Source organism: Onychomys torridus, chromosome 7 (assembly GCF_903995425.1).
Source record: "Onychomys torridus chromosome 7, mOncTor1.1, whole genome shotgun sequence".
NCBI classification, from domain to species: Eukaryota; Metazoa; Chordata; class Mammalia; order Rodentia; family Cricetidae; genus Onychomys; species Onychomys torridus.
This window is the reverse complement of record NC_050449.1, coordinates 88,209,307-88,234,203: the sequence shown is the minus strand read 5'-3', so window position 1 is coordinate 88,234,203 and position 24,897 is coordinate 88,209,307. Positions and strand designations below refer to the sequence as shown.

Sequence of the window (24,897 nt, the reverse complement as noted above, 5' to 3'; positions counted from 1 at the left end):
TCCCAGCATTTGGGAAGCAGAGGTGGAAGGACAGAAGCCAGTTCAAAGCCAAGCTCAAAAAAAAAAGGGGGTGGTGGTGGTGGTGGGGAGCCTTACCAGTCACCACAGCCCGTAGAAAGCTGTGGCAGAAAGAGAGTGACTTCAAAGCCAGCCTGGGCTACATACATAGTGAGACCCTGTTTCCAAACCAAGGGTGAGGAGGGAGGAGGAGGACATGGGAGGCGAGGGAGAAATCTAGCTAACTTTGTTTTAAATTCTCTTCAAAATAATTATTTTCCACTTGGACAGCCTCACCCAAGATGCTTTAAAAAAAATTAATGAAACTAAAAACAGAAGAAAAGCAGATAAACTATCATGATATTTAAGCAAACCGAGGCAGAGAGTGAGTCACTTTGTTCAGACAGCGTGGCATTTAATTAAATGTTCTTAAACGTTCGGTGACAACAACACACTTAGGAAGAACCATAAGGACACCCGTGGAAAAAGGGGATAGAGGCGGCTCAGCACTGCACGGTGCAGTGTCTGATGCACGTGGCTGGACAGGCCACTGTGGGTGCAGGGACCTGTGGTGATATTTGTAATCTAAGAAATAAAGATCAGAGGACAGAGCCAGCCACAGAGTTAAACACCAAGGCCAGGCAGTGGTGGCACACACCTTGAATCCTAGCACTCATGGGCAGAGATCCATCTGGATCTCTGTGAGTTCGAGGCCGCACTGGGCTCTATGAGACTGATCCAGTTTAGGAGAGAAACAGAGCCAGGCAGTGGTGACACATGCCTTTAACCCCAGTATTTGGGAAGCACACACACCATTGATCCCAGCACTAGGAAGGTTGAGATAGGAAGCAAATTGGCTGCACAGAGAAAGGCGTATAAGGCATGAGGAGACAGGGCCTAGAGCCCCTCTGGACTCAGAGGCACTCAGTCTGAGGATTGGTGGAGGCAGGATCTTCTCTTTTCAGCTGAGGAGCTGGCGAGGTGAGAAGTGGCTGTGGCTTGTTTCCTCTGACCTTTGGTATTTATCCTGATATCTGGTTCCGGGCTTTTATTGTAAGACCATTTAGGATTCGTGCATCAGGGACCGTGTCCAGTGTGTCTAGCGCCTCTCTAGGTGTCCTGTCCACCCACGTCTTTAGTTCTTCGACTGCAGAGCTTGGCTTGAATTCACGGAAAGATTAAAGCACCTTTACTCAGACCCCGTCCCCCACTGCCTGAGGGGCCATCTGTGCAGGGTGCTGTGGGGCTTCTTAATCAGGAAGCCAGGCACAGGGGATACTGCTGTTCTCACCCCACTCCTGGGCCACAATCCTTACGCAGGGTCCCACAGTCTCCTGATATCTCAAATGTCAGTCAGGCCAGAGTTTTTCCAATCTGAAGCCCCATCCCCCTTTTATAACTTCAAAAGCAACTCCATTTAGGTATGATTACCGACATTATGTTCATTCACTCTGAGTGCACGCATCAGTGACGTTTAGCAAATTTATGCAGTTTCACAACTACAATTACCATCCACTGCTAGAACACTTCTGTTGATCGCCTCCAAAAGACCTCTTATGCCAACTGCAGCCTGACCTTGTTCCCACCGCAGCCTCAGGAAGGCTGGCGTTTCTCAATGCTCTATGTACATGGACTATTGTGACGTAGGGTCTTTGCACCTGGCTTTTTTCACTTAGCACAGTGTCATCTGATCCACCCATGTTGAGTCATGAGTTCCTTTTATGACTATGTCATTGTATGTATACACCTTTCATCCACTCGTCAGTTGATTGAAGTCATATTTTCACTTTTCTTGTACTTAGGGTGTCAGTGCTAGGCCATGTGGTAGATGTTTAACTTTAAAAGAAACTGTTCTCTGAAGTGACAGTACCATTTTACATTTCTACCAGCACTGTGAAAAATTAAGACTCTTTCTCTCTCTCTCTCTCTCTCTCTCTCTCTCTCTCTCTGTGTGTGTGTGTGTGTGTGTGTGTGTGTGTGTGTGCTGTGAATGAGTGCACATGTTTGCATGCCTGATACCTTCCTCAACTACTCTCTATTTTTGAGACTTTCACTGTGGTGGTATTTTGTTCCCCAAAATACTGTGTGACCCTAATAAACTTATCTAGGGTCAGAGAACAGAACAGCCACTAGATGTAGAGGCCAGAAAGTGGTGACGCACACGCCTTTAATCCTATTACTTGGGAGGCAGAGATCCATCCAGATCTCTGTGAGTTTAAAGCCACACTGGAAACAGCCAGGCATGGTGACTCACGCCTTTAATCCCAGGAAGTTATGGCAGAAAGCAGAAAGGTATTTAAGGCTTGAGGACCAGGAACTAGAGCTGGTTAAGCTTTTAGACTTTTAGCAGCACAGTTCAGCTGAGATTCATTCTGGATGAGGACTCAGAGGCTTCCAGTTTGAGGAAACAGGATCAGCTGAGGAACTGGCGAGGTGAGGAAGCTGTGGCTTGTTCTTCTCTGATCTTCTAGCATTCACCCCAATACCTGGCCCCAGGTTTGTTTTTATTAATATGATCTTTTAGAGATTCATGCTACACTTTCACTGAACCTGGAGCTCACAGATTTTTTGAGATCCACTGGCTTCCAGCCTCAGGAATCCTCCTGTCTCTGCCTCCCCAGCCCAAGAATTATAGGCCTATCCACACTCAGCTGTTTATGTGGGTGCTGGAGCTGAAGACCGCGTCCTCATACTTGCATGGAAAGCACTGTGCTGACAGGGCCATCTGGCCAGCCCTATTGGCTGTCTTCTTGACTCCCCCGACTCTCACGTGTTTGACATTTGTGCTTTTTACTTTTGTGTTCATTGTAGTTTTATTCAAATTTCTCCAGTAGCTAATGATGCCGTGCATCTCTTTACACACCTACTGACCATTCATTTACCTTTTGGAACATGTCTATTCAAGGGACTAGAGAGATGGCTCAGTGGTTAGGAGTACTTGCTGCTCTTCCAGAGAACCCAGGTTTGATTTCTAAGCACCCACATGGTGGCTTCTAAGTGCCTGAACTCTAGTTCCAGAGGATCTGACACTGTCTTCTGCCTTAAAGTATCCAGCATGCACATGGTGCACAGATATACATGCAAGCAGAATACTCATATACACAAAATTAAAATAAACTAATTTGTTAAAAAAAAAGTCTACTCAAATTTTGATCTGGTTTTTCTAAATTATCAATATTAGAGCACTTTTAAATCTAAGTACAAAGAAAAGAATCTAAACTTAACCAATAATAGGATGTACACATCTGAGGCACACAGCAAATTTGGGTTTTGTACATCCACTCTGTGCCAAGAGGGAGAGGCAGGGCTCCCTAGGTGGCTTCTTTAATGAGATCACCCCACCCAAAATAACAGTGACCTCAGAGCCCCAGGGAGAATGCCACAGCCCTGAACATTGTTTCTCCCTTTCATTTCTCAATCAGCCATAACTTTACTTTATTTCAATGCCAACTATAACACCCCCAGGGTATTTCTAGGGGAATGGAAGCTGTTCATACTTTCACATCACAGTGAAAACAAGTGTGTGTTTCGGGGAAGGCATCAGCTCTGCTTGGTCTGCCCTCAGCAAAGGCCTTGGCCACACTGATGACAATGGCAGCTTTGCTACCTGTGCCAACAATATGGAATGCTTCAAGATGATCAGCCATAATTTTAAAGAGATAAAAAAGAAACAAATATGTAGTGACGTACGCCTTTAGTCCCAGCACCCAGGAGGCAGAGGCAGGCAGATCTCTGAGCTCTAGACCAGCCTGGTCTACAGAGTGGGTTCTGGGATAGCCAGGCTACACAGAGAAACCCTGTCTTGAAAAAATCCGAAGGAAAAAAGGCAGGCAGGCAGGTAAGGAGGAAGGAAGGGAGGGAGGGAGGGAGGGAAGGACTCCCTCTTACTCCTTTCCAGAGGGTAAGATGAGGGACAAGAATGAAAACATCATGGGACTGAGGGGTGGGGACTGATCTCAGGGCTTCCTGCATGCAAGGTAGGCTATCATTCTGACAACTGAGCTGTATCCTCAGCCCCGACATCTGCTCTTTAAAAGAAACTAGATTGGTGTAGGGTTGTTACTTGCTTGGTTTGGTTTGGGGTTTTATTTTGTGTTCCTAGTTCCGTGAAGGATATCGTTGGAATTTTCTTTTGCATTACATTGAATTGGTAGTTCTGTTTGGTAATTCAGTCGTGTTCACAATATTAATTCTGCCAACCCAGGGGGTCTCTCCACCATCAGGCACCTTCTTCAGTTTCCTTTTTCAGTGTGTTGTTTTCACTGTAGAGACGTGTTCTCTGTCGCAATGTGGGAGAAACCTTAAGAGATGAGCTAGAGCAGGTTACTGAAGGTGGGCTTTTGTGTCCCCTCCCTTCCCTTCTCCTCTTCCTCTCCCTCCATCCTGCCTGTCAGTGGGCAAGCCGCCCAGCTTCACCTTCTGCCCAGAAACAACGGCCAAGTGACCACTGGCTGAAACCTCTGAAACTATGACCCCAATGAATCGTTCCTCCTCGAAGTTGATGTTATAAAGTTATTCTGTCATAGAGAAGTAAGCCAGCCAAGTGTTGTGTGGGTGCCATGACCCGTATAATAGAATAACCTGCATTTATCTACCGGTCAGCTGAGTCCAGAGCAGGGCCTGCCATTCAGTCAATATAGATAAAGATTGGCTAGCATTATGATATTATGGGGGCTGGAGAGATAGCTTAGTGGTTAAGAACTTTGGCTGCTCTTGCAGAGGACCCTGGTTCAATTTTCAGTACCCACGCAGTGGCTTGAAACCATCTGTAACTTGGGTTCCAGGGAATCCAACATCTTCTTCTGGTCTCCTTGGGCACTGCACACTGTAGTTTACAGACATACATGCAAGCAAAACACCCATGTACATAAAATATAAGTAAATACATAAAAAAACATACTATCTATCAGAAGAAAACCACTGGTAAGTGCCAGCATGAAACCTTCTACTTAGGAAAAGGTTGAAACCGTTGCTATGGACTTGTGTAACAAATGACCTGAAATGTACTCACAGTCTGCCACCTTGCTACCTACTGGAGAAATTCAGTAACTCATTATGTGCCACAAACAGTGGAGCACAGCTTGCTAATTTTCTCAGCTGTATCCTTAATTTAAAATAATCACCACCCCATTTATAAATAAGTTAGATATATCAGCGACGGGGTCTGGAGAAATGGCTTAGTGGATAAGAGAGTTTACAGCTCTTGCAGAGGACCTGGTTTGGCTCCCAGCACCCACATCAGATGGCTCACAACCACCTAGACTTTAGTTCTAGGGGATCCAAAGCCCTCCTTGGGCCTCTGCACACATGTGGTGTATATACTCTCACCAGGCACACATATGTACACATGCATTTTTTAAATTCCTTAAATAAAAAACATGTCAGTGATAGAGCTACAGTGTTGTGACAGAGCCCTTGCCGAGCATGTTCAAGGCCAGGAGTTCCATCTCCAGCACACACAAAAGGATAATTAGTAGCTATTTTGATAGTTGCCTCAATGGCTCTAAAATTCTCTCTCTCTCTCTCTCTCTCTCTCTCTCTCTCTCTTAAATGGAAAGCTGTGACAGTTTATGTATGCATGGTGGTGCTAGAGACTGACCCAAGGGCCTCACTCATACTGAATACACATACCAAGCTACATTCTCAGCCAGACTTGTGGTTTCTGCCTTCAGTTCAGAAAGTACCTTTGAGGTACCTGGAAATAAGTGAACCAGGTCATAAAATCAAGAAGTGACTTGGACTTAAACACTTCAAGAATGAACCTAGTTCCTTGAGGGTGGGGCAAGGAACAACAGAAAGCTGTGGGGTTTACTTAGCTTCTCTTGTGAAAGCAAGTCAATTTTTCCTTAATAATTAACCAAGTATTTATTAAGCACTATACCTGTCTGGGCCAGATCATGTGCTAGGCTCTAAGGAGAGGATGAAGGCTAAATGTGGCTTCTCTGCTCTCTAGGACATCATCAGGGACAGTGTCAATGACCTTCTGGCCTCCAAGGCCATCTTAGTAACATGTATAGTACATCAATTTTAGAACCACTTTCAGTACCAACATTAATTGAGCCATGATATTTTCAAATGAACGCAGTACTGCATTCACATGAGCAAGAGATGATTCTAATGTATGCCAGTCTTTCTGCTAATGACCTCAGAGAATGATTTTGGGGGGGGGGGGGCGGGTCAAGAGAGGGTTTCTCTGTGTAGCTTTGGTGCCTGTTCTGGATCTGACTCTGTAGACCAGGCTGGTCTGGAATTCACAGAGATCTGCCTGGCTCTGCCTCCCGAGTGCTGGGATTAAAGATGTATGCCACCGCCACCCAGATTCAGAGAATGATTTTTAAAATTAATTTTATTTTTATATGTGTGAATGTTTTGGTTGTATGTATGTCTGTGTACCATGTACATGCCTACTGCCCTCAGAAGCCTGAAGAGAGCATCAGATGCCCTGGAACTGGAATTACAGATGGTTGTGACCTGCCATGTAAGTTCTAGGAATCATACCCAGGTCCTTTGGGACAGCTCTAAACCAGAGCTGACACTCTAGCCTTACAGTTTTTGTTACTGTTTATCTCTACAAGTTCACATCCAAAAGAATAAGATGTCAAGAATGCCACACGTCTTTCCTGTCTTCCTCAGATAGCTTTGATGAACTAAATCAAACAATCAATCCAAAAGTAATGGAGTCATTCCTTCTTACAAAATCCAGCATTCCACAAATGTTCAGCTGATGAACATATCACACTTGCAAGCTACAAGGCTGGCTGCTTCAATGTGGCTACATCTGTGAACAAAATCCTGGCAACATTTAGCACTAGAAAGTGTTTCTCATGTTCTGTTTCCTAACTGGCCTCTCTCCTCTTAGACTCCAGTCTATTCTCCACACAACATCCAGGTGATCCTATGAAAACACGAGTCATGAGCTGAGAATGCATCTCATTTGGAACAGAGTGCACAAATCCTTTGGGTCTATGTGATGATATTTTAATTGTGCTGAAATGTGATTTTATTTGTATGTTTAATAAATAAAGTTGCTTGGAGATCAGAGGTAAGAAAGCCAGAAACAGAAGTCAGGCGGTGGTAGCCCACAACCTTAATCCTATCACAAGGCAGAGTCTCTGTGTGATCAAGGACACAGCCAAGCATGGTGACTCCAGCCTTTAATCCCAGTACCAACCAGAGACCTGGAGGTCTGTATAGACAGGCAGTGATGAGGAAGTCATGTGGCTGGACTTAGAGCCAATGAGAAGGCAGAAGAGAAAGGCAATAAGAACACAGGTTACACAGGAAGAAGCTGTCTCTGGGGAAGCAATGGCGACGAGGTGGTAAGATAAGGTAGTTGTGGCTCTTCACTACTTCTCTGATCTCTTTGGCTATTGCCTCTGTATTTGGCTGTGTCTCTTATTTACTAAGACTGTTTAGAAATTTGTCTACGGGTCTAATCCCTTGCAGTGCATAAAACCAGGAGTGGTGGTCCATGCCTGTAATCCCAGCGCTGGAGAGCAAGAGGCTTAGAAGGATCATAACTTCAAAGTCATCCTTGGCTACTTAACAAGTTTGAGGCCATCCTAGACTACAGGAGACCTTATCTAAAAAAAATTTAAAAAGTCACTTTATGTCCCACTTCTCTTCTTAAAACCCCGGAGAGACATGGGCATGGCTAGTCTGATGTGTCAATTTGGCTAGACAATAATAGCGCCTAGTTATTAAAATACACCTTTCAGAGGAGCTAGCCTCCATATCCACCCATTTAAACTGTTGCTATGAAATGTGAGTCTCTACATATGCCTATATGTAGATTATATATGTTAAATACAGTATTTTATTTATAGATGAATAATATTCTATTGTATGCATGTAGCACATTTTCATTATCCATTCTTCAGTTGATGGACATCTAGGTTATTTCCTTTGCTGTATAGAACCTATTAAAAATTTCATGAGGTCCTATTGGTGCTACCAGGATCCTGTTCAGAAACTCCTTTTCTGTGCTTATAAGTTAAAACTTCCCTTTTTTTTCCTCTGTCTGATGTGGTGTACCAGGTCAGGTCTTATGTTGGAGTCTTTGATCCATTTGGAGTTGAGTGTGTGCGGGGTGAGAGATAAAGATCTAATTTCATTCTTCTATATGTAACTATCCAGTCTGACCAGCACCATTTGTGGATGATGTTGTCATGCCTCCAAGGTGGGTTTTGTTGTTGTTGTTGTTTGCCTCTTTGTTGAGAATCAGAAGGCTACAAGAGTGTGCACTTATGTAGGTTCTCAATTCTATTCCTTGATCAACGTGTCTGCTGCTATATCAGTGCCATGCTGTTTTTATTACTGTTGTGTCACTTAAAATCAGGGATGGTGATATCTCCAGCAGCGATTTTATTGTTCAAGATTGTTTTAGCTATCCTGGATCATTTGTGTTTTTCTGTGAATTTTAAGATTATGTTTTCAGTTTCCTTGAAAAATTGCACTTGGTTTTTGATGGTGATTACATTCAATCTGTAGGCTGCTTTTGGTAAGATGGCCATTTCCACAATACTAATTCACTGATCCAAGAGTATGGACCATCTTTCCATATTCTGGTGTCTTCTTCAATTTCTTTCTTCAGAGTCCTAAAGATTTTACTGTACAGGCCTTTCACTTCTTTGATTAGATTTAGTATAAGATTTTTTTTTGAGGCTATGGTGAATGTTTTCCTGATTTTTTTTTCTTGGTATGCTTATTATTGTTATCTATGAATGCTACTGATCTTGTGTAATACTGTTGTATCCAGCTGCTTTACTAAGCATATTTATCAACTATTGAAGTTTTGGAGCCTTTGGGTCTATTATGTATAGAATCATATCTCCTGCACTAAGGATGTTCTGACTTCTTTCTTTCCTATGTGTATCTCCTTTACCTCCTCCTGTCTTATTGCTCTGTTAAGACTTCAAGCACTGTATTGAACAGGATGAGGGAGAGTGGACATCCTTGGCTTGTTCCTGATTCAATCCATTATCATCATGGTGGGACATAGTGGCATGTAGGCAAACATGGTGCTGGAGAAGTAGCTGAGAGTCCTACATCTTGACTCACAGGCCACAGGAAGTGGTCTGAGACTCTGGGTGGTATCTTGAGCATATATGAGACCTCAAAGCCCACCTCCACAGTGACACACTTTCTCAACAAGTGGCGCTGACTTTAGGGGTCATTGTCTTTCAAACCACAACTGGCCTCAGGTGGATGGTTCTTGCTTGATTCTCTCCTGTGGTTACTGTGCGTGAGCAGAAAGCACTCAGTCTTCTGAAGGCCTCCAAGGTGACTTTTTCACTAACAGTCTGACAAGTCAGCTTTAAAGACAGCTGCTGCTGGAGGCCTGAACGTCTCTCCATGGACATACTCACAGAATGGCATCTTATATCACCAGGTGAGGTGTGCGTGAATGTGTGTGTGATGTGTGTACGCACATGGGTGCACAGGTTGGTGGAAGTTGGGCCAACATTCAAGCGCCTTCCTCAATTGTTTTCACCTTTTCTGAGGCAGGACCTGGAGCTCACTGATTAGGCTAGGCTGTTGGCCAGTGAGCTCCAAGAGGCCTCCTGTCTCTACCCACCCTGTGATGAGATGCTACACAGGTGCCACTCTCACAGGATTACTGTTTTTAACTTGAGTGATGAACATCTAGACTCAGGTCCTCATGTTCACAGCTCAAACACTTACTAGATGAACCATCTCCTCAGACCCCAAATACACATGAATTTTTTTTAAGATAGGGTCTTCTTGTGTAGTCCAGGTTGACCCCCAAATTCACTATATAGCCTAGGTTATCCTCAGCTTCACCATCCTATTGCCCAAGCCTCCTAAATGCTGAGACTATAGGCATATGCAACCACTTCCTGGGCTCTAGAATGTACATTTTAAAAAAACAAGGTGGGACTGGGGATGTAGTCAGCAACGCTTGGGTTGATGCCCAGTGTTGAGAACAGAGAAAAGAGAGGGGGGGGAGGGAGGGAGGGAAGAAAAAGAGGAGGAAGGGACGAGGAGGGGAGAGAGAAGAGAAAAGAAGAAGGGAGAGGAGGGGAGGAGAGGGCAGAAAGGAAGAAAAGACAAAGGACTTGGGCAAAGCCAGGACTTCTTCCTCCCTAGGCCACTGCCACAATCAGCTTTATTGTACTTGTCCCACTAGACCCTCCAGACTGTCTGCTGGAGGACACTGGGAAACCAGCAGGCATGGCAATTAGAGGCTCATCTTTGAAGACTCCAAGTGCAGGGCTGCTGCTGAACCACAACAGTCTGCCTCCAGAATCTACACCTTGAACACTAGGCCACGGTGTGGTGTGTCTTCACTGGGAATCCCTAGATAATGCCTTTAGCTGGTTTGTGTAACTAGGGGCCTGTTTGGTGATTCGGAATTCCAAAGAAGGATAAAGTATCCATCTCTAAAGACAGAAATGTACTTGCAATATTATTTTAAATAATTTTTAATTCTATGAGCCTTGATTGGGGTTTTGCCTGCATGTGTGTCTGTGTGAAGGTGTTGGATCCCCTGGATTTGGAGTTACAGATAGTTGTGAGCTGCCATGTGGGTGCGGGAATTGAACCTGGGTTCTCTAGAAGAGCAGCCAATGTTTTAACTGCTGATCCATCTCTCCAGCCCCATGTACTTGCCATGTAATGTAGTCCTGGGGACAGGACCCAGGACCTTGTACAAGACAGACACATGCCCTTCCACTAAGCTCAGGCCTATCTCACTGACAGTCCTTTCTCTGATTCTAAACACCCCAGTTTCAAAGTCACGCAGAACCCTCAGTTAGTGCTAGGGTGGGAGTTGCCTGGGAAGGGCGAGTTGGAGGTACTTCTGTGGATGAAATCTTATGAAAGATCGTACTTTAAATGAAGAAAGGACACAGTGAGAAATTTTCCGATGGGAATTTGCCATGCCTCAAGGGATTACCATACGGATTGAAACCAGTTGGCTTGCAGGCAAGTTCTACACAAACACCACACTTTCATTCCTTATTACAGCCCTGGAGAAGTGGTTTAAAAAGATCAACATCACCTCTAGCACTGTGCCAAGGGGCCTCCCATCTAGTACCTACTTCAACCCTCACATCAAGAGGGTGCCAGCTTCAGAAACTTCACCACATGCCTAGCAAATATGTAAACAGGGATTAAAACCCACGTCCGTATGACTCTCCAACGCTTATTCTTCTAGGCTCCAAGGAACGCCACACAAACAACCCACCATTTTGATCTCCCTTCACCGTGCCTCTCCCTGTTCCTACTCAGGGCTGTGATTTCTCAACCATTATTATAGTTTCCAGATTCAGTCCAAGCGCCGGATGAGCACATCATGAACAATATTAGCGAATTAATGAATTATGGTTCCTTCAGAAGAGGTCAGGGGTAACCCAGAGATTTTAGCAAGTCGGTGTCTAGCAGTCAAGTTCAGCATCCATTTCTGGGGACATCTAACAGGAAAACTGCCACATGTTTCCATGTGCCTTTCTTCTCAGTCTGGCCTGGCAATAGCCTGTCCTTGATGAACTGGTCTCTCTCTCCCTTGACATTTTGGAAGACACTATCTGGTTATGTGCAGTGTCCAAGAGTGAGAGCATTTGAAGAGGGATTCTAGGGTGTGGTGATGAAAAAGAGGTGATATTTAGCGGCAGGACTTATGCTTCAGGAAGCTTCAATCTGACTCTACGCTGCTCTAAGTCTCCTGCTTAGTCAGGATATTTACACTGGTTGTCCAAGACTCACCTCTCATGAGCTAGAGAATAATGAATTTGAAGAAAACACTTGTTCCCCCTGCCTCAAGTCCCTAGAGAAAGGAATCCAGAGATACCCAAAGACATAACTGCACGGTTGAGGTGTAAATGTGTGAGGGCCATGAGCGCTTTCACAGGCTGCTGCTCTCATAGGCTGCTCCTCAGGCTCAACCGGAAATCCATATACATGACGTCTGCATGAAGAACACCGCACAGCAACCACCCGCAAGAGGATGTGCAAGGTGAAGCTCTGAAGCCTCTAACAGCAAAGGGACCCACCAAGGAGCACTCTCTTTCACTGACAGCTTTTAAGGAATTTACCAAGTCCTTCTTGTGAAACAATTCAAATTTGCCATGGGGTTCACAACATAAACTCAACTGCGGCATAAGCACAGGATGTAAAAGTGTATCTGTCATTCATTCATTCATTCATTCATTCATTCATTTATTTATTTAGAGCTAAGGATCAAACCCAGGGCCTTGTGCTTGCTACCACTGAGCTAAATCCCCAACCCAGTCTTTTTTTTGTTTTTGTTTTTTGTTTTTGGAGCTGAAGATTGAACCCAGGGCCTTGCACTTGCTAGGCAAGCACTCTACCACTGAGCTAAATCCCCAACCCAACCCAGTCTTTTTAATAATACATTAAAAAAAAAAATTCTCAGCCGGGCTGCAGTGGTGCATGCCTTTAATCCCAGCACTGGAGAGGCAGAGCCAGGCAGATCTCTGTGAGTTCGAGGCCAGCCTGGGCTACAGAGTGAGATTCAGGACAGGCACCAAAACTACACAGAGAAACCCTGTCTCAGAAAACAACAAAACAAAATTCTCCCTGGGAATTTACCTTTATTGAACGCCTTCTCCATTAACAATGTGTTATCAAAGGATTTCTGTCAAAAAAGAAAACCATGGAGACTACTTCATTTTCATGCCTCCCCCCACCTCCACTGTTCATTAAGCCTCTGAGAAGCATTGGGTTGAAAACAGCACTAAAAATACAGGAGGAATAAATAAGCATTTTGTAAAACATCAGGTTTCTAATCAACAAAAACATACTTAACTTCCATCTGAAAGAGCAAAGAAAAAGAAAATTAAAAGAGGCCACAGAAGCCCTCAAAAGCAAGCAGAAAACTAAACAAATTTAGAAAAAGTGGACTGGAGCCCCACTGGGAAAGTATTACACCCTGGCTTATTTATTTAGGATTTGTATTTGTCCTTCCCCAAAGGACCAGAGGCCACAGGAAAACTTTGTAATTCTAGTGTCTTAGTGACTGAACCCTCACTGGAGGAATCGACCTACTAGAAATTATCAGTTGAAACCAGCCCCGTCATATGGCTCCCATACTTGAAGATGCAAACACATTCTAGTGATCTCACTCATCTGGGCTTTTCTCTGGTGTAAAGCACATTGACTTTAGCACTGCGTAAAATTATTATTCAGGTGGCTAAATGGCTGTGACTATAATAGAAACATATACATTCATTAAAAAATACTTAAGATTAGAACTTAAGTCTCCATAAAACATTAAATCCTATGTGCAGTCAAAAGCCAGGAAATACGGGGTTAAGCCCCAAATCCCTTTCCTCTATCTACCCTGCTGAGGCTATTCCAGACAAATAATAGTTACAGTGATTTGAGAACCCTTTCTTTACCCTTAGGTATAATTAACTAACTTAAATGCTAAGTTCCTGACCAAATTAATTCTTTGTTTTCTCAAATTATATATCTTCCACTGGTCTTCCTAGAACATCACCATATATTTCAAACATACACAACTCCATGTCTGCCATTACTGGTTTTCTTCTCATTAACCACATAAAAGTTGTTGAGAAGAAACAAACCCCAATCCCTTTTTAATTTATAAATTCTCTGAGCAAAATGTGAATGCCATTTAAATTTAAGCAGGCTCCTGGAAGACAGACTCAGTATGATGACTTTAACATACATGAATTGTGATTACCCTCAAGGCAATGGTTCATTATTATTCATGTATGGAAATAACCAAGGTACATGTAAAACTGACCTATGAATCTAAAACCTTGCAAAGCCTCTTCAAAATTTTCAATACATAAAGCTACTTAAGAGTGAGCAGAAAAATAATTTCTAAATATTCCTGTCACCAATTCTCTTACCCCTTTCTTCCAAGATCTGAACTCTCTGGGGATAGAAACTTGCCTTGTCTCTTTACCCAGAGGTCCAGCACAATGGAGCACCTATACAAAGGCACTCAGTGAATTGTGGTGAATATTTATATAAGAGATAAATAAGTATGGACACAGCTAATTATATTACTGAGGCAAGAAATTGTGAGTCTTTGCATGGTGTTTATAGACACGATGGTATTAGGCAAGATACAAGTTTTGTTTAGTTTGGGTTTGTTGTACAAAGTACAGAATCTCACTACATAGACCAGGCTGATGCCCAGTTTACGTTCTCCTATCTCTGGGATTACAGGTATAAGCCACCACACCCAGATCAAATCTAACAAAAGTTCTTCAGATAACAGTTTCTTGACCTGTGAAATGGGTATATTTATGCTTGTCTAACCCAGCTCAGAGAATTAAAATGCAAATGAGATAAATGGTTCAATATATGTGAAGGCATGCTGAAAACATACATGATCATCTTAGTAGCATGAATTAGGTAAGTATAGTAAATGTTAGCTGGCCAGAATAAAGCAGGTAGCTTGTGAAATGGTAGTACATGCTCAGACTAGGCAGCTGAGGGTCTTTCTGCAGAAGAGATGTAAGTAAATTGCTCAAAGACCTGCTGGGTTTTTCCCCCCAAGTAAGATTCATACTGAAATTAATATTTAAAACTTTAACCGGCTGATTTCAGTGTTCTTTAAACATTTTTTAGAAATGAGGCAATTACAAATAATACAAACTTGGTGATTTTAATAGTGATGTGTAACAACTGAGCGCCACATGTGGACTTCTCTATTTTAAAACTGATGTGTAAATTGTGTCCAGCTTAAAACCTAAGGATAGCATCATTTTCGCCCATCTCTACACACCCAGCGTTATCTCAGTAACAGCATCTCCTTTGCACATCCCGGTACTCCGCTGGATTAAATTCAGGAACTAATTTTAAACAATTCCTGTGCATGCTCAAGATTTCCCAGAGGGCTCTGGGCTTCAAGTTTCCTGTAATTTACAGTTTCTGCAAGCAAAGCTTCAGCAGCTGACTTCCCTACAAGAGTGAAACTGCTTCAAACCATCACACTGTGTCTTTAATTCTACTATGGGGGTTATAAAAAGGAGCAATGAGTGAAGATTATCAAGGAACCATGAATGAGAGATTCCCCAAGTGTGTGCTGAACTTATCCAGAAACTTAATGGGGTGGTGATCTGGATGCCAGGGGCTCTGAAGAGCTAGACCTGCAGGGAGCCTGGGGGCTTCATCTCACTAGCCCCACACCTCACAGGCTCACACCACTTCTGACACCACCTAGGCTCACCTGGGGGTTTGCTGTAAAGGCTTCTGGCCAGTGTTCTGATGAACCACTGAGTTCACTACGTTAGCTGAGTCCTTGCTGACAGGGGTTCATTGCTCCCTTCTTCCCACTTCCTCTGAGGATCTCAGATACCTACCATCATCTCCTGCCCACTGTTGCAAAGGAGTACTGTAACCAAGTGTGGTGGTAGTGTGCCAAGATCTGGTGTTTCATCTCTTGCCGCAGGGCCCAGCGCATGGTTTGCATGCTTCCATCACTCGGGGTGACGTCAGCCTCACCCCGATCTTTTATTTCAAACCTGCTTACAAGATTGAGTTCCGCTTTTCTAAGGACTTAGTTGTGGAATCACACTCAGTTCTTGCCCCTTACTACAGAGGCGAGGAATGGCATCTAATGCAGATGTCCATGTGGTTAACTTTCTGTAGAGTTAACATCTACAGGAAGTTAAGAAATACCCACTCTCATGATGGATTACATAATACCGAACTATTTCATAACCCTCAAATCCTCTGATTTAATATCTAGCCATGCATTTTTTTTAAAGAACACGCTCAGCCAAATTAATTACTAAAACCTTGTCAACTAAGGCCACCACAAGTTGATGGCCAGAATGATAGGGCCGAGTCATCAACTATGGAGGATGAATATCAGCTTCCCATTGACAGAGGGGAGGCACCCTCAGCTGTCTGGATCATTCTTAGTGTGTGTACATGAGTAAAATCAATCCCCAAAATTCTCTACAACTGTCCAAAGGGACATTTTATAATGATGGAAATATTTATACACATGCAGTCACACCCACAGAGAGAGAGAGAGAGAGAGAGAGAGAGAGAGAGAAGAAGAAGAAGAAGGAGGAGGAGGAGGAGGAGGAGGAGGAGGAGGAGGAGGAAGAAGAGGGAGAAGGGAGGGAGGAAAGAGCTAATGGGCACCTAACAGTGGCTACTGTGATTAAGAAAATGAAACGTATTTCATTTCATTTCTTTCTTTCTTTCTTTCTTTCTTTCTTTCTTTCTTTCTTTCTTTCTTTCTTTCTTTCTTTTTTTCCTGAGACAGGGTTTCTCTGTGTAGCTTTGTGCCTTCCCTGGAACTCAACTTGGTATACCAGGCTGGCCTTGAACTCACAGAGATCCGCCTGGCTCTGCCTCCCGAGTGCTGGGATTAAATAATCCATGAAGACAGTGTGTTCTGTTATCATTCAAGAAGTTGCTATAAAATTTAAAATACTAGAACAGAGGCTGGGAATGTAGCCCAGTTGTTCGGCAAGGGCTGTGCTTGTTGAGAACCCTGAGTTCAATCCCTGTCTCTCGAAGTGAGTTCTATCAGGCCGGTGCTGGTTAGTTTTTGCCAAGTAGACACAACCTAGAGCCAACTAGGAAGGCACCTCAACTGAAGAACTGCTTCCAACTGATGGGCCTAGGCATATCCATGGGGCATTTTCTTAACTGCTAATTGATGCAGGAGGTCCTAGTCCACTAGGGTGGTGCCATCCCTAGGCAAGGACCAGGCTATATAAGAAAAAGAGCTGAGCAAGCTGGGGGAAGCAAGCTGTAAGCAGCATTGCTCCACGATCTCTGTTTATGTTCCCTGCATCGAGATTACTGCTTGAGTTCCTCAATGATGGACTGGAAAGTATAAAATGAAATCTACCCTTTTCTCTTCAGATCGGCTTTGGTCAGTGCTTTATCATAGCAACAACAACAACAAAACAAGGAAAAATACAAATTTCCAATATGCAAGCTACACTTCCATAACAGGAAGGCCAAGACAATGGACTGAAACACTTGGTTGTGACAAACTTTAAAACATGCATCAGGGCTGGGCGGTAGTGGCACACTCCTTTAATCCCAGACAGAGGCAGGTGGATCTCTGTGAGTTCGAGGCCAGCCTCGTTTCCAAAGTGAGTTCCAGGAAAGGTGGCAAAGCTACACAAAGAAACCCTGTCTCAGGGAAAAACAAAACAAAACAAAACAAAACAAAACAAAACAAAACAAAACACGCATCAGATTTCTTTCATTTTCTCACCGATCAAACAGTTCCATGATAGCCATCTGGTGGTGACACCCACCTTGGTGTGTGTGTGTGTGTGTGTGTGTGTGTGTGTACATCTTCAGTTGGAAAGGTTGGGACGGGGGGGGGGGGGGGGGGGGGCACTGTGAAGCCTGATGGTGGAGGATGACAGTGGCTGGGAGGCAGGGGGGGATAATCTCTGGGGCAGAAAGAGGATAATTCCTGCGGCTTGCCAGCCAGTCTATCCAATGGGTGGGGTAAGGGTTCAGTGAGAGACATTGTCTCACAAAATAAGGTGGAGAAGAAAACATGACAGGTCAGCCTCTGGCTCCAACTTGCACACACGTACATGTACACCCACATATATGACCATTAACATAATATAATGTAATATATAATATAGTGTAATATTGAGTTCCAGAGGAGCAGAAAATGGATCAGTTGATGTGACAGTCAATCTTGATTGTCGACCTGAAGGGACATAGCGTCACAGAGAAGACACACCTCTGGGTGTGTCTAGGAGGTTTTAGGTTCTTTGGGTTTCTTGTGAAAGGAGGGTTGTTGTTAGTTTGTCTTTCTGAGAGGATTGGCTGAGGGTGGTCCCCTCCTCCCCCAGGCACCCCAGATGTAAAGAGGTTTGAGAAAACAGCACTAGGTATGCTCCTGCCTTCTCTTCCTGTGGGCCCAGAGTGTCTGTCCTGCCTCTCTCATCTGCACTGACGTCACACCCTAACTTCCTCAGCTTTCCAGCACGGACTCCACACCAGCTGCTCTCCGAGGAGCCTCCAGGCTTTCAGGGCCATACTGAGACTGCTGAGGTGTTTGGTTTAGTTGACTGAGTGATTAGTGTTGGTTAGTTTTGTTTTTCCTCTCCATTGTGTTGGCAAGCACTGGTGGATTCCCCAAACACACACACAGACACACACATACACAGCACACACAGACACACAGACACACACACACACACACACACACACACACACACACACACACACACACACACTTGGTTCTGTTCCTCTAGAGAATCCTGTCTGATAGAACTGGCTTTGTCCTGGAACTCTCATCCAATAACTGATGGAAGTGGATGCAGAGATCCTCAGCCAGGCCCCAGGTGGAGCTCCAGGAGTCCAATTGTCGAGAAAGAGGAGGGACTGTAAGAGTGTGAATTGTTGAGACCAAGATTGGAAAAAGCACAGGGACAAATAGCCAAACGAATGGAAGCACATGAATTATGAACCAAAGGCTGTGGAGCCCCAGCTGGAGCAGGCCCTCTGGATAAGTGAGACAATTGAATACCTTGAACTGTTTGGGAGGCACCCAGGCTGTGGGACCAGGACCTGTCCTTAGTGCATGAGCTGGCTGTTTGGAACCTGGGGCTTACACAGGGACACTTTGCTCAGCCTGGAAGGAGGGGACAGGACCTTCCTGTACTGAATCCACCAGGTTTAAATGAATCCCCAGGGGAGTCTAGGCCCTGGAGGAGATGGGAATGGAGGGGAGGGACTGGGAGGTGGGGGTGGGGGCTGAAGGGGGGAGGACAGGGGAACCCATGGCTGATGTGTAAAATTAAAACACAAATATAATAATAATAATAATAATAATAATAATAATAATAGAACTGGCTTTGAGAAAGTCTTTCTAGACTGCCTAGACTGCCTAGACTGCCTAGACTGCCTAGACTGCCTAGACTGCCTTCGGTAAAGCCCCAGTAGAGGTCACTCCTGTCTAGGACAGGAGCCACAAAGGGGACAAGCTGGCACATGGGCCTCTCAGCTGATGCCACTACACCCTGGCTGCATGCACATCTGCCGGTGAAACACCTGAAGGCAGAAGATGCCACATTTCTTCATCTTCCTTGTCACTACCCTTCTCCCTCCGTCCTCTCCTGGACACGTCACAGAGTCCCAGTACCTCCCCCCACACTCTGCTCGCCCAGTGCACACACCTTTTTAAGTCCCAGACTCACTACTCAGACTTTCAGGTTGGCTTCAGACTCAAGCGCCTCTGGTTTCAATTTCCTCACTTCTCTCCAGACTATGTTCTTTGTTCCTTCTGTCCCAGCCACACAGACCTCCTTGGGTTGTTCTTAAGGCAATTAAACCTCTCTTCCGCCCCACCCCTTAACACTCCACACCCACCCCACCCACCCTTAGGCCTTTCCCCCCCTCTTTGGCAACAGCACCTCCTCTGACGCAAAGCAAAGCCCCCCCCCCCATGATCCAGAAACATCTTCCCTGGACACACCCCTCCCTCATTAAAGTCTGATGCTGCAGCAACATGACTGGTATATCCCCCAAATACACAACCAAGCACGAATTTTCACTTGTTAGGCACATGGTTCTTCTTGGATCACTTTGAACTCGAAACCACTGAGTCATAATTAAAACACAACTACAAAATAAAATGAAGCCATTTTACATTTGTTTCCCAGCCTTAGTTCACGTTTATTAATATCAGTATTTCAAAGCTGCTTCTGAAACTTCTTTCCTAGCTCCATGTGCTGTAACAACACAATGATACAAGAGTGCAGCCACTCAAAAAAAAAAGCCAAATTTTATATTACAGAGGGGGTCCTCCTCCCAAATCCTCCCACCAAACAACAGGTCAAGTTGGGCTTATCAAATCGATGTCTCTATCTAATTCCGTTAGGCCTCAGCTTTCCCATCTCTAAAATAGGGGACATAATGATCAAATGATTCTGGATTCAGTGAGACACTTGCTAATTACTTGGCACATCTAAGTACTTAAAACATGATCGGGGCTGGGCATGCAGTTCAGTGGTAGAATACTTGTCTAGCATGTATGAGGCCACCTACAGGAACATTAAATACATAATACAACAAATCATAACTGGTGGGGGTTACAACCTGATGACATGGACTTTTTTGAGGACCAGATAACTTCCCATGAACAGCAACAGCCAACGTTACAGCAGCAATGACTGGAGGTGTGACTCAGCCAGCTGACTCTAAATCCAGATTTGTGTTTACATTAGTTGTGTCTCCATCTGGTGTCTTGCCTGGACTCGGGCTAACATAGCAATGACCACCATGGCGTTTTTTATTAAGCCCTCATTAGCATCCTCCATTCTTAGATGCCTTTAGAGGTGGGCTCCTAAGAGGGGACAATAAATGGTGGCCAGGGTGGTGACTGTTGTTCTTTCCCTCCTGAGTATAAAGTGCTCAAAACCACTTTGATCTTTTATTCCCATGGGGGATTTGTGCAGGCATGAACAGCATCTCACTTTCAAAGGTCCTCACCACAGACCTCTGACTGGAAACAGCCTTAATCATGAATCCATAAAACCCAACTAACAGGTCCGAGTTTTCAGAAACATCTGCTTGAAGGGTTTCTTGCTTCCACCATCATTCTGAGCCTTTTCTAATCACTACTGTAGGACACCACCGGCTCTCTTGATAAAAACCTCCCTAATGAAGCAACTCCAACATTTCACGTTTTCAGGCATCTGCCACGAACGCAAACCCGGACACCAAGGGGTAAGAGCATCAGTGTGCACTCTTTCCATACCCACGTCCAGAAGAACACCTTTAAAATAAATGCTTACTGTGATTTTCCAAGTACATTTGCTATTTGGAGGGTACATTCCAGGGAAACCTTCACTGCCAATAAATCCAGACTCTCCGGTAAGAACGCCGCCACATGTGAACACAGGTCTGGGAAAATAAAAGAGGAGAATACTTAAATTGAAACATGGTCGAGCAATCTAATGGGAATTTCAAAAAGGTGTATGTGCTGATGATATGAACGAGTTAATATTGTTTAACAAAATCTTGTACCAGATAAAAAAAAAAATTCTGAAAGCTTGCCAGCTCTTAGAATATTTAAATCATAGCCCGACAACTTGCCCAAGTTCATCATTAACTTAAGATAGGTCATATATGTGCATATTTAGTAAAATATCCCACTCAGAGTGTTGTGTAAAAATTGAATGACTTATCTGGAGAGAGTGGGAGAGGTGATGAGGGTCACTCTGGGAGAGCCACATGGGGTAAAAGCCAAGGTAAATAGAAAGTTTGTAGATTCCCAGATTTGGAGACAGGCCTTGTTTTCTCCCCTTTTCGGAAAACTTGGATTTCTCAACACACCCCTCCCCACGCCCAGGGAAAAAGGGGGGACAGAGGCGGCTGGAGGTGATGTGGGAGTTAGCTCCGGCACTCCAATGTTAGTGACGACTCAGAAGAGCGGCTCAGTGGGTTCGCTTTAGACTCGTCCAGGCTGGGAAGAAAACAGCACTTTCGAGCGCTCGGGTAGCCTGCACCAGCACACAAACCGCGGGGAGAGCGAGCCGCGCCACGTGGTAGCCCAGGGGGGCCGCAGCTCCAAAGTTCGGGGGAGCAGGGCAGCGGGCGGTGGCGAGGTACGGGGTCAGGGGTGCGGGGCAAGGCCGGGCGGGCGTTACCTCTCTGGGGCCTGCGACCGGGCCAGCTGCGCGGCGGCCAGCAGCAGCAGCAGCAGCGGCAGCTGCAGCGGGCGGCAGAGCGGGATGCAGGCGCTCGCGCCCCCCATGGCCGGCAGCTCACTGCGGCATCCCGCTTGGCGCCCGCAGCCGGGTACCAAGTGCGCCGCGGCCGGCGCGAGGGCGGCTTTTGAAGGCGAGCGTGGCCGACTCCACGCCTAATTTCCCCGGGGGACGCGCCCTGGCAGCCGCGGGCGGCGGCTGAATGTCCCGTTTGTTCTCCGGCGGGAGGGGCCCGGGCCTGTCCCCCGGGGCGGCCGCGGGGGAAGGGAGCCCCGCCAGCGGTACCCAGGGCCAGCCTCGGGGCTGGGGGTGGGGGTTGCCCCCAGCTTGCTTTTAAGTAAAACGCAGCGGGCCTGCTGGGGAACCCCCTCTCCTCCTTTGTCTTCTTGGAACTGCAGCCCCAAGGGACAAGTAAAGAGATCCTTCCATAGTGGACCTCCGGCCCTCATTCTTGCTTTAAATTCACACACACACACACACACACACACACACACACACACACACACGCTCACACGCTAGAGCCTGTGTTCACAGGAGTTTAACAATGGCTGGAGAGAGAGTTTTGTGGGCAGATTTCAACATGCGTTTCCAAGCAAGCGATTTGTGAGTGAATTGTCATTAAATGTCAGGTTCTGGAAAGGGTGTCTCTCTGCGGGCATCTCTGTTATTTGAAGAGTTACCCCAACGGCTGGAAAAGGAAACGACATTGATGAATTAAAAGATCGACACACTTCGGCCGAGAACAGTTCTAGCCTTGTGGCGTCGAGGCTTTATTTAGTGAGAGAAAAATTTCATCCCTCTGTGGTAGCACATCACCAGAAAGCCATAGAAGACCGAGAAGAGGAGAATGGACTCGACACTCACGGAAGAGACAACTTAACTTTGAGGCTTTGTAAGTGTTGCTCCTTTTAAACGATTTCACCTTCATATATTAAAAAAAAAAAAAAAAAAAAAAAAATCCAGGCAGTACTTATCAAGACTCCAGCTCTGGGGCTGAAGGAGCAGCTCAGAGGTTAAGAGTGCTCTTTCAGAGGACTCAAGTTCGGTTCCCAGCATCCATGTTCGGCAGCTCACAATTACCTGTAATTTCAGCTCCCTGGAATTTAATGCCCTCTTCTGGCTTCTGTGGACGCGTGCGCACACACACACACACACACACACACACACACACACACACACGGCACATATTTTTAAAGGAATAGATTTCTAGTAATGAGTTTGTAATGTTAAGAACTTAACACTCAGGCAAGCAGACTGCACGCAATAGTCTAAAAGTTGGAAGTCCTCTTCAGAGTTTAGACTGTATTAGCGTTTTAAATAATTTTAAAATATCTATTTTATGTGTCTGGGTGTTTTGCCTGCATGTATATCTGTGCACCACATGTGTGCAGTGTTCAGAGGCTAGAAAAAGGCATCAGATTCCCCTGGAACTGGAGTTACAGCCAGTTGTTAGCTACCATGTGGGTGCTGAGAATTGAACCCTGGTCCCCTGGAAGGAAGACTTGCTGGGACTCCAGATGCTGAACCATCTCTCTATCCCCTCCCTGACTAAGCATTGTTTTTTAAAAAGCAAGGGGGGGGGGATACCTCACCAGGAATTACAACTTTAAAAAAATTCCCTAAATGGACCACACCCTGTATGACATTTTTGTAAAAGGAATTACAGAATTTGGCAGCGTACGTTATATTCTGAAACTTACACCCTCAACTTGGTTTAAAAAAAAAAAAAAAAACTTCTTTAAAAGAGCCAAGAGGAAGAGAAGTTGTTTATTTTATACACATTCCCAGAATAAGCTATCAGAAAACTGAAGACTTTGTAGATGACTGTTTATTACAAAGTCACAGCTTGGAGTTTTCAAGTGAAAAATACTGCTGAATTCATTTCTAGTAATGGTTTGGAGTTTTCATGCCTGAAACTATTTCATTTGTAGGATTTTTAAAAAATTAAATAAAATAAATCAGTGTTAACCATGCATAAATAGAAAACTGCTTGAGCATAAATATGCAGAAGTATTTTCTCTTCTTAATTTATAGACTAATGGCCTTGTTTGTATCTCACTAAAAAGTAAAAGGTTCTAACATGGATCATTCTGTTGTTGTTGACACTCATAAAAAAGATCTTACCATGTGATTTAAAAAGTTTATTAAGAACCGTGTTATTTGCTCTTAAAAACACATATTTGACCTGGAACTACAGTTCTAACCAAAATTATAAACCTTAAATGTCCTGAGATGTTTAATGTGTTAAATTTGAGACAGACTCAAGGGACCTCTGATGATGTGTGTACACTTCACATGTGTGAGGTCAGTTTCTGGTGTTTTAGGATGTGGAAATGGGGCAAGAAGGTACAGAAGCTTCTAGAAGGGAACTGTTGAGAGACGAGAGTCCTGTGGGTAGATCCTGTGGGTAGATCGTCTGAAGGACAGCGGAGTGAGGGGCAGGGGTCCTCCTCACCCCAGTATGTGATATCCTTTCTGACATTGCCTGGTTACACAAAGAATCAAAGTCATGGGAACATGCACAAACCCACCAGTGAACTGACCACTTGGAAAATGAGCGTGCATTGTGCAGAACAGTGGCGTCTAGTGTTCTCTGCTTGTCTCTGGTGGACTCATCAACTTGGTAAACATCTAGAAATGCTCCGTAAATTCTAACATGATCACTTACAGGTCAGCATTAGTGTTCTGAAAGATTCGGAATTATATCTATCTATCTATCTATCTATCTATCTATCTCTCTCTCTCTATATATATATATATATATGGATACAAAGACAGTGACAAAAATGAGCAATGATGAACTTTTTAGGATGAAGGACCTTAGATGAGCTTTCAGTGAACAGTTGAAAGAAACCAAAGAAGGTTGCTGATGGAAAGTCTCCACAATGTGTCCCCCACTTCTCCCTTTGTATTGGATCCAGGGCCTCAACATATTCGAATCATGCATTCTACCTCTGAGGGACACCCCAACTCAAGAAAAAATTTTCTCAATACAAAAGTATTAACAGAATCAAAGTATTAATGAAACAAATGAACCCCTAGAGTGCTCTTCCCAAAGCAATTCTGTTAGCTTTATACCCAGTGAACAACAAACACACCCACAACAATCAAGTTACAAAGAGTTTTAAAAGGTTAGTCTTACCTTTTCGGAGGGTTTGTTCAACCTGTGACTGGTTGGCTGTGTTGCTTCCAGCCTGTGGCAGCGTATCACAACAGAAACCTGAGA

General features: G+C 44.6%; 1 protein-coding gene across 1 annotated transcript in view; it reads right to left on the bottom strand.

Annotated features, from left to right (window-relative positions):
- Pcolce2 (procollagen C-endopeptidase enhancer 2) overlaps nucleotides 1–22,010 on the bottom strand; it is a 52,505-nt gene extending 30,495 nt beyond the window's left edge. The window contains exons 1-2 of the mRNA XM_036194330.1: nucleotides 21,612–22,010; nucleotides 20,757–20,865 (exon numbers count right to left, since the gene is read on the bottom strand). Coding sequence (XP_036050223.1) covers nucleotides 20,757–20,865; nucleotides 21,612–21,718 — 216 coding nt within the window. The 5' untranslated portion in view covers nucleotides 21,719–22,010. The remainder of the gene's footprint in view (nucleotides 1–20,756; nucleotides 20,866–21,611) is intronic.
- Between the last annotated feature and the right edge of the window lie 2,887 nt (nucleotides 22,011–24,897).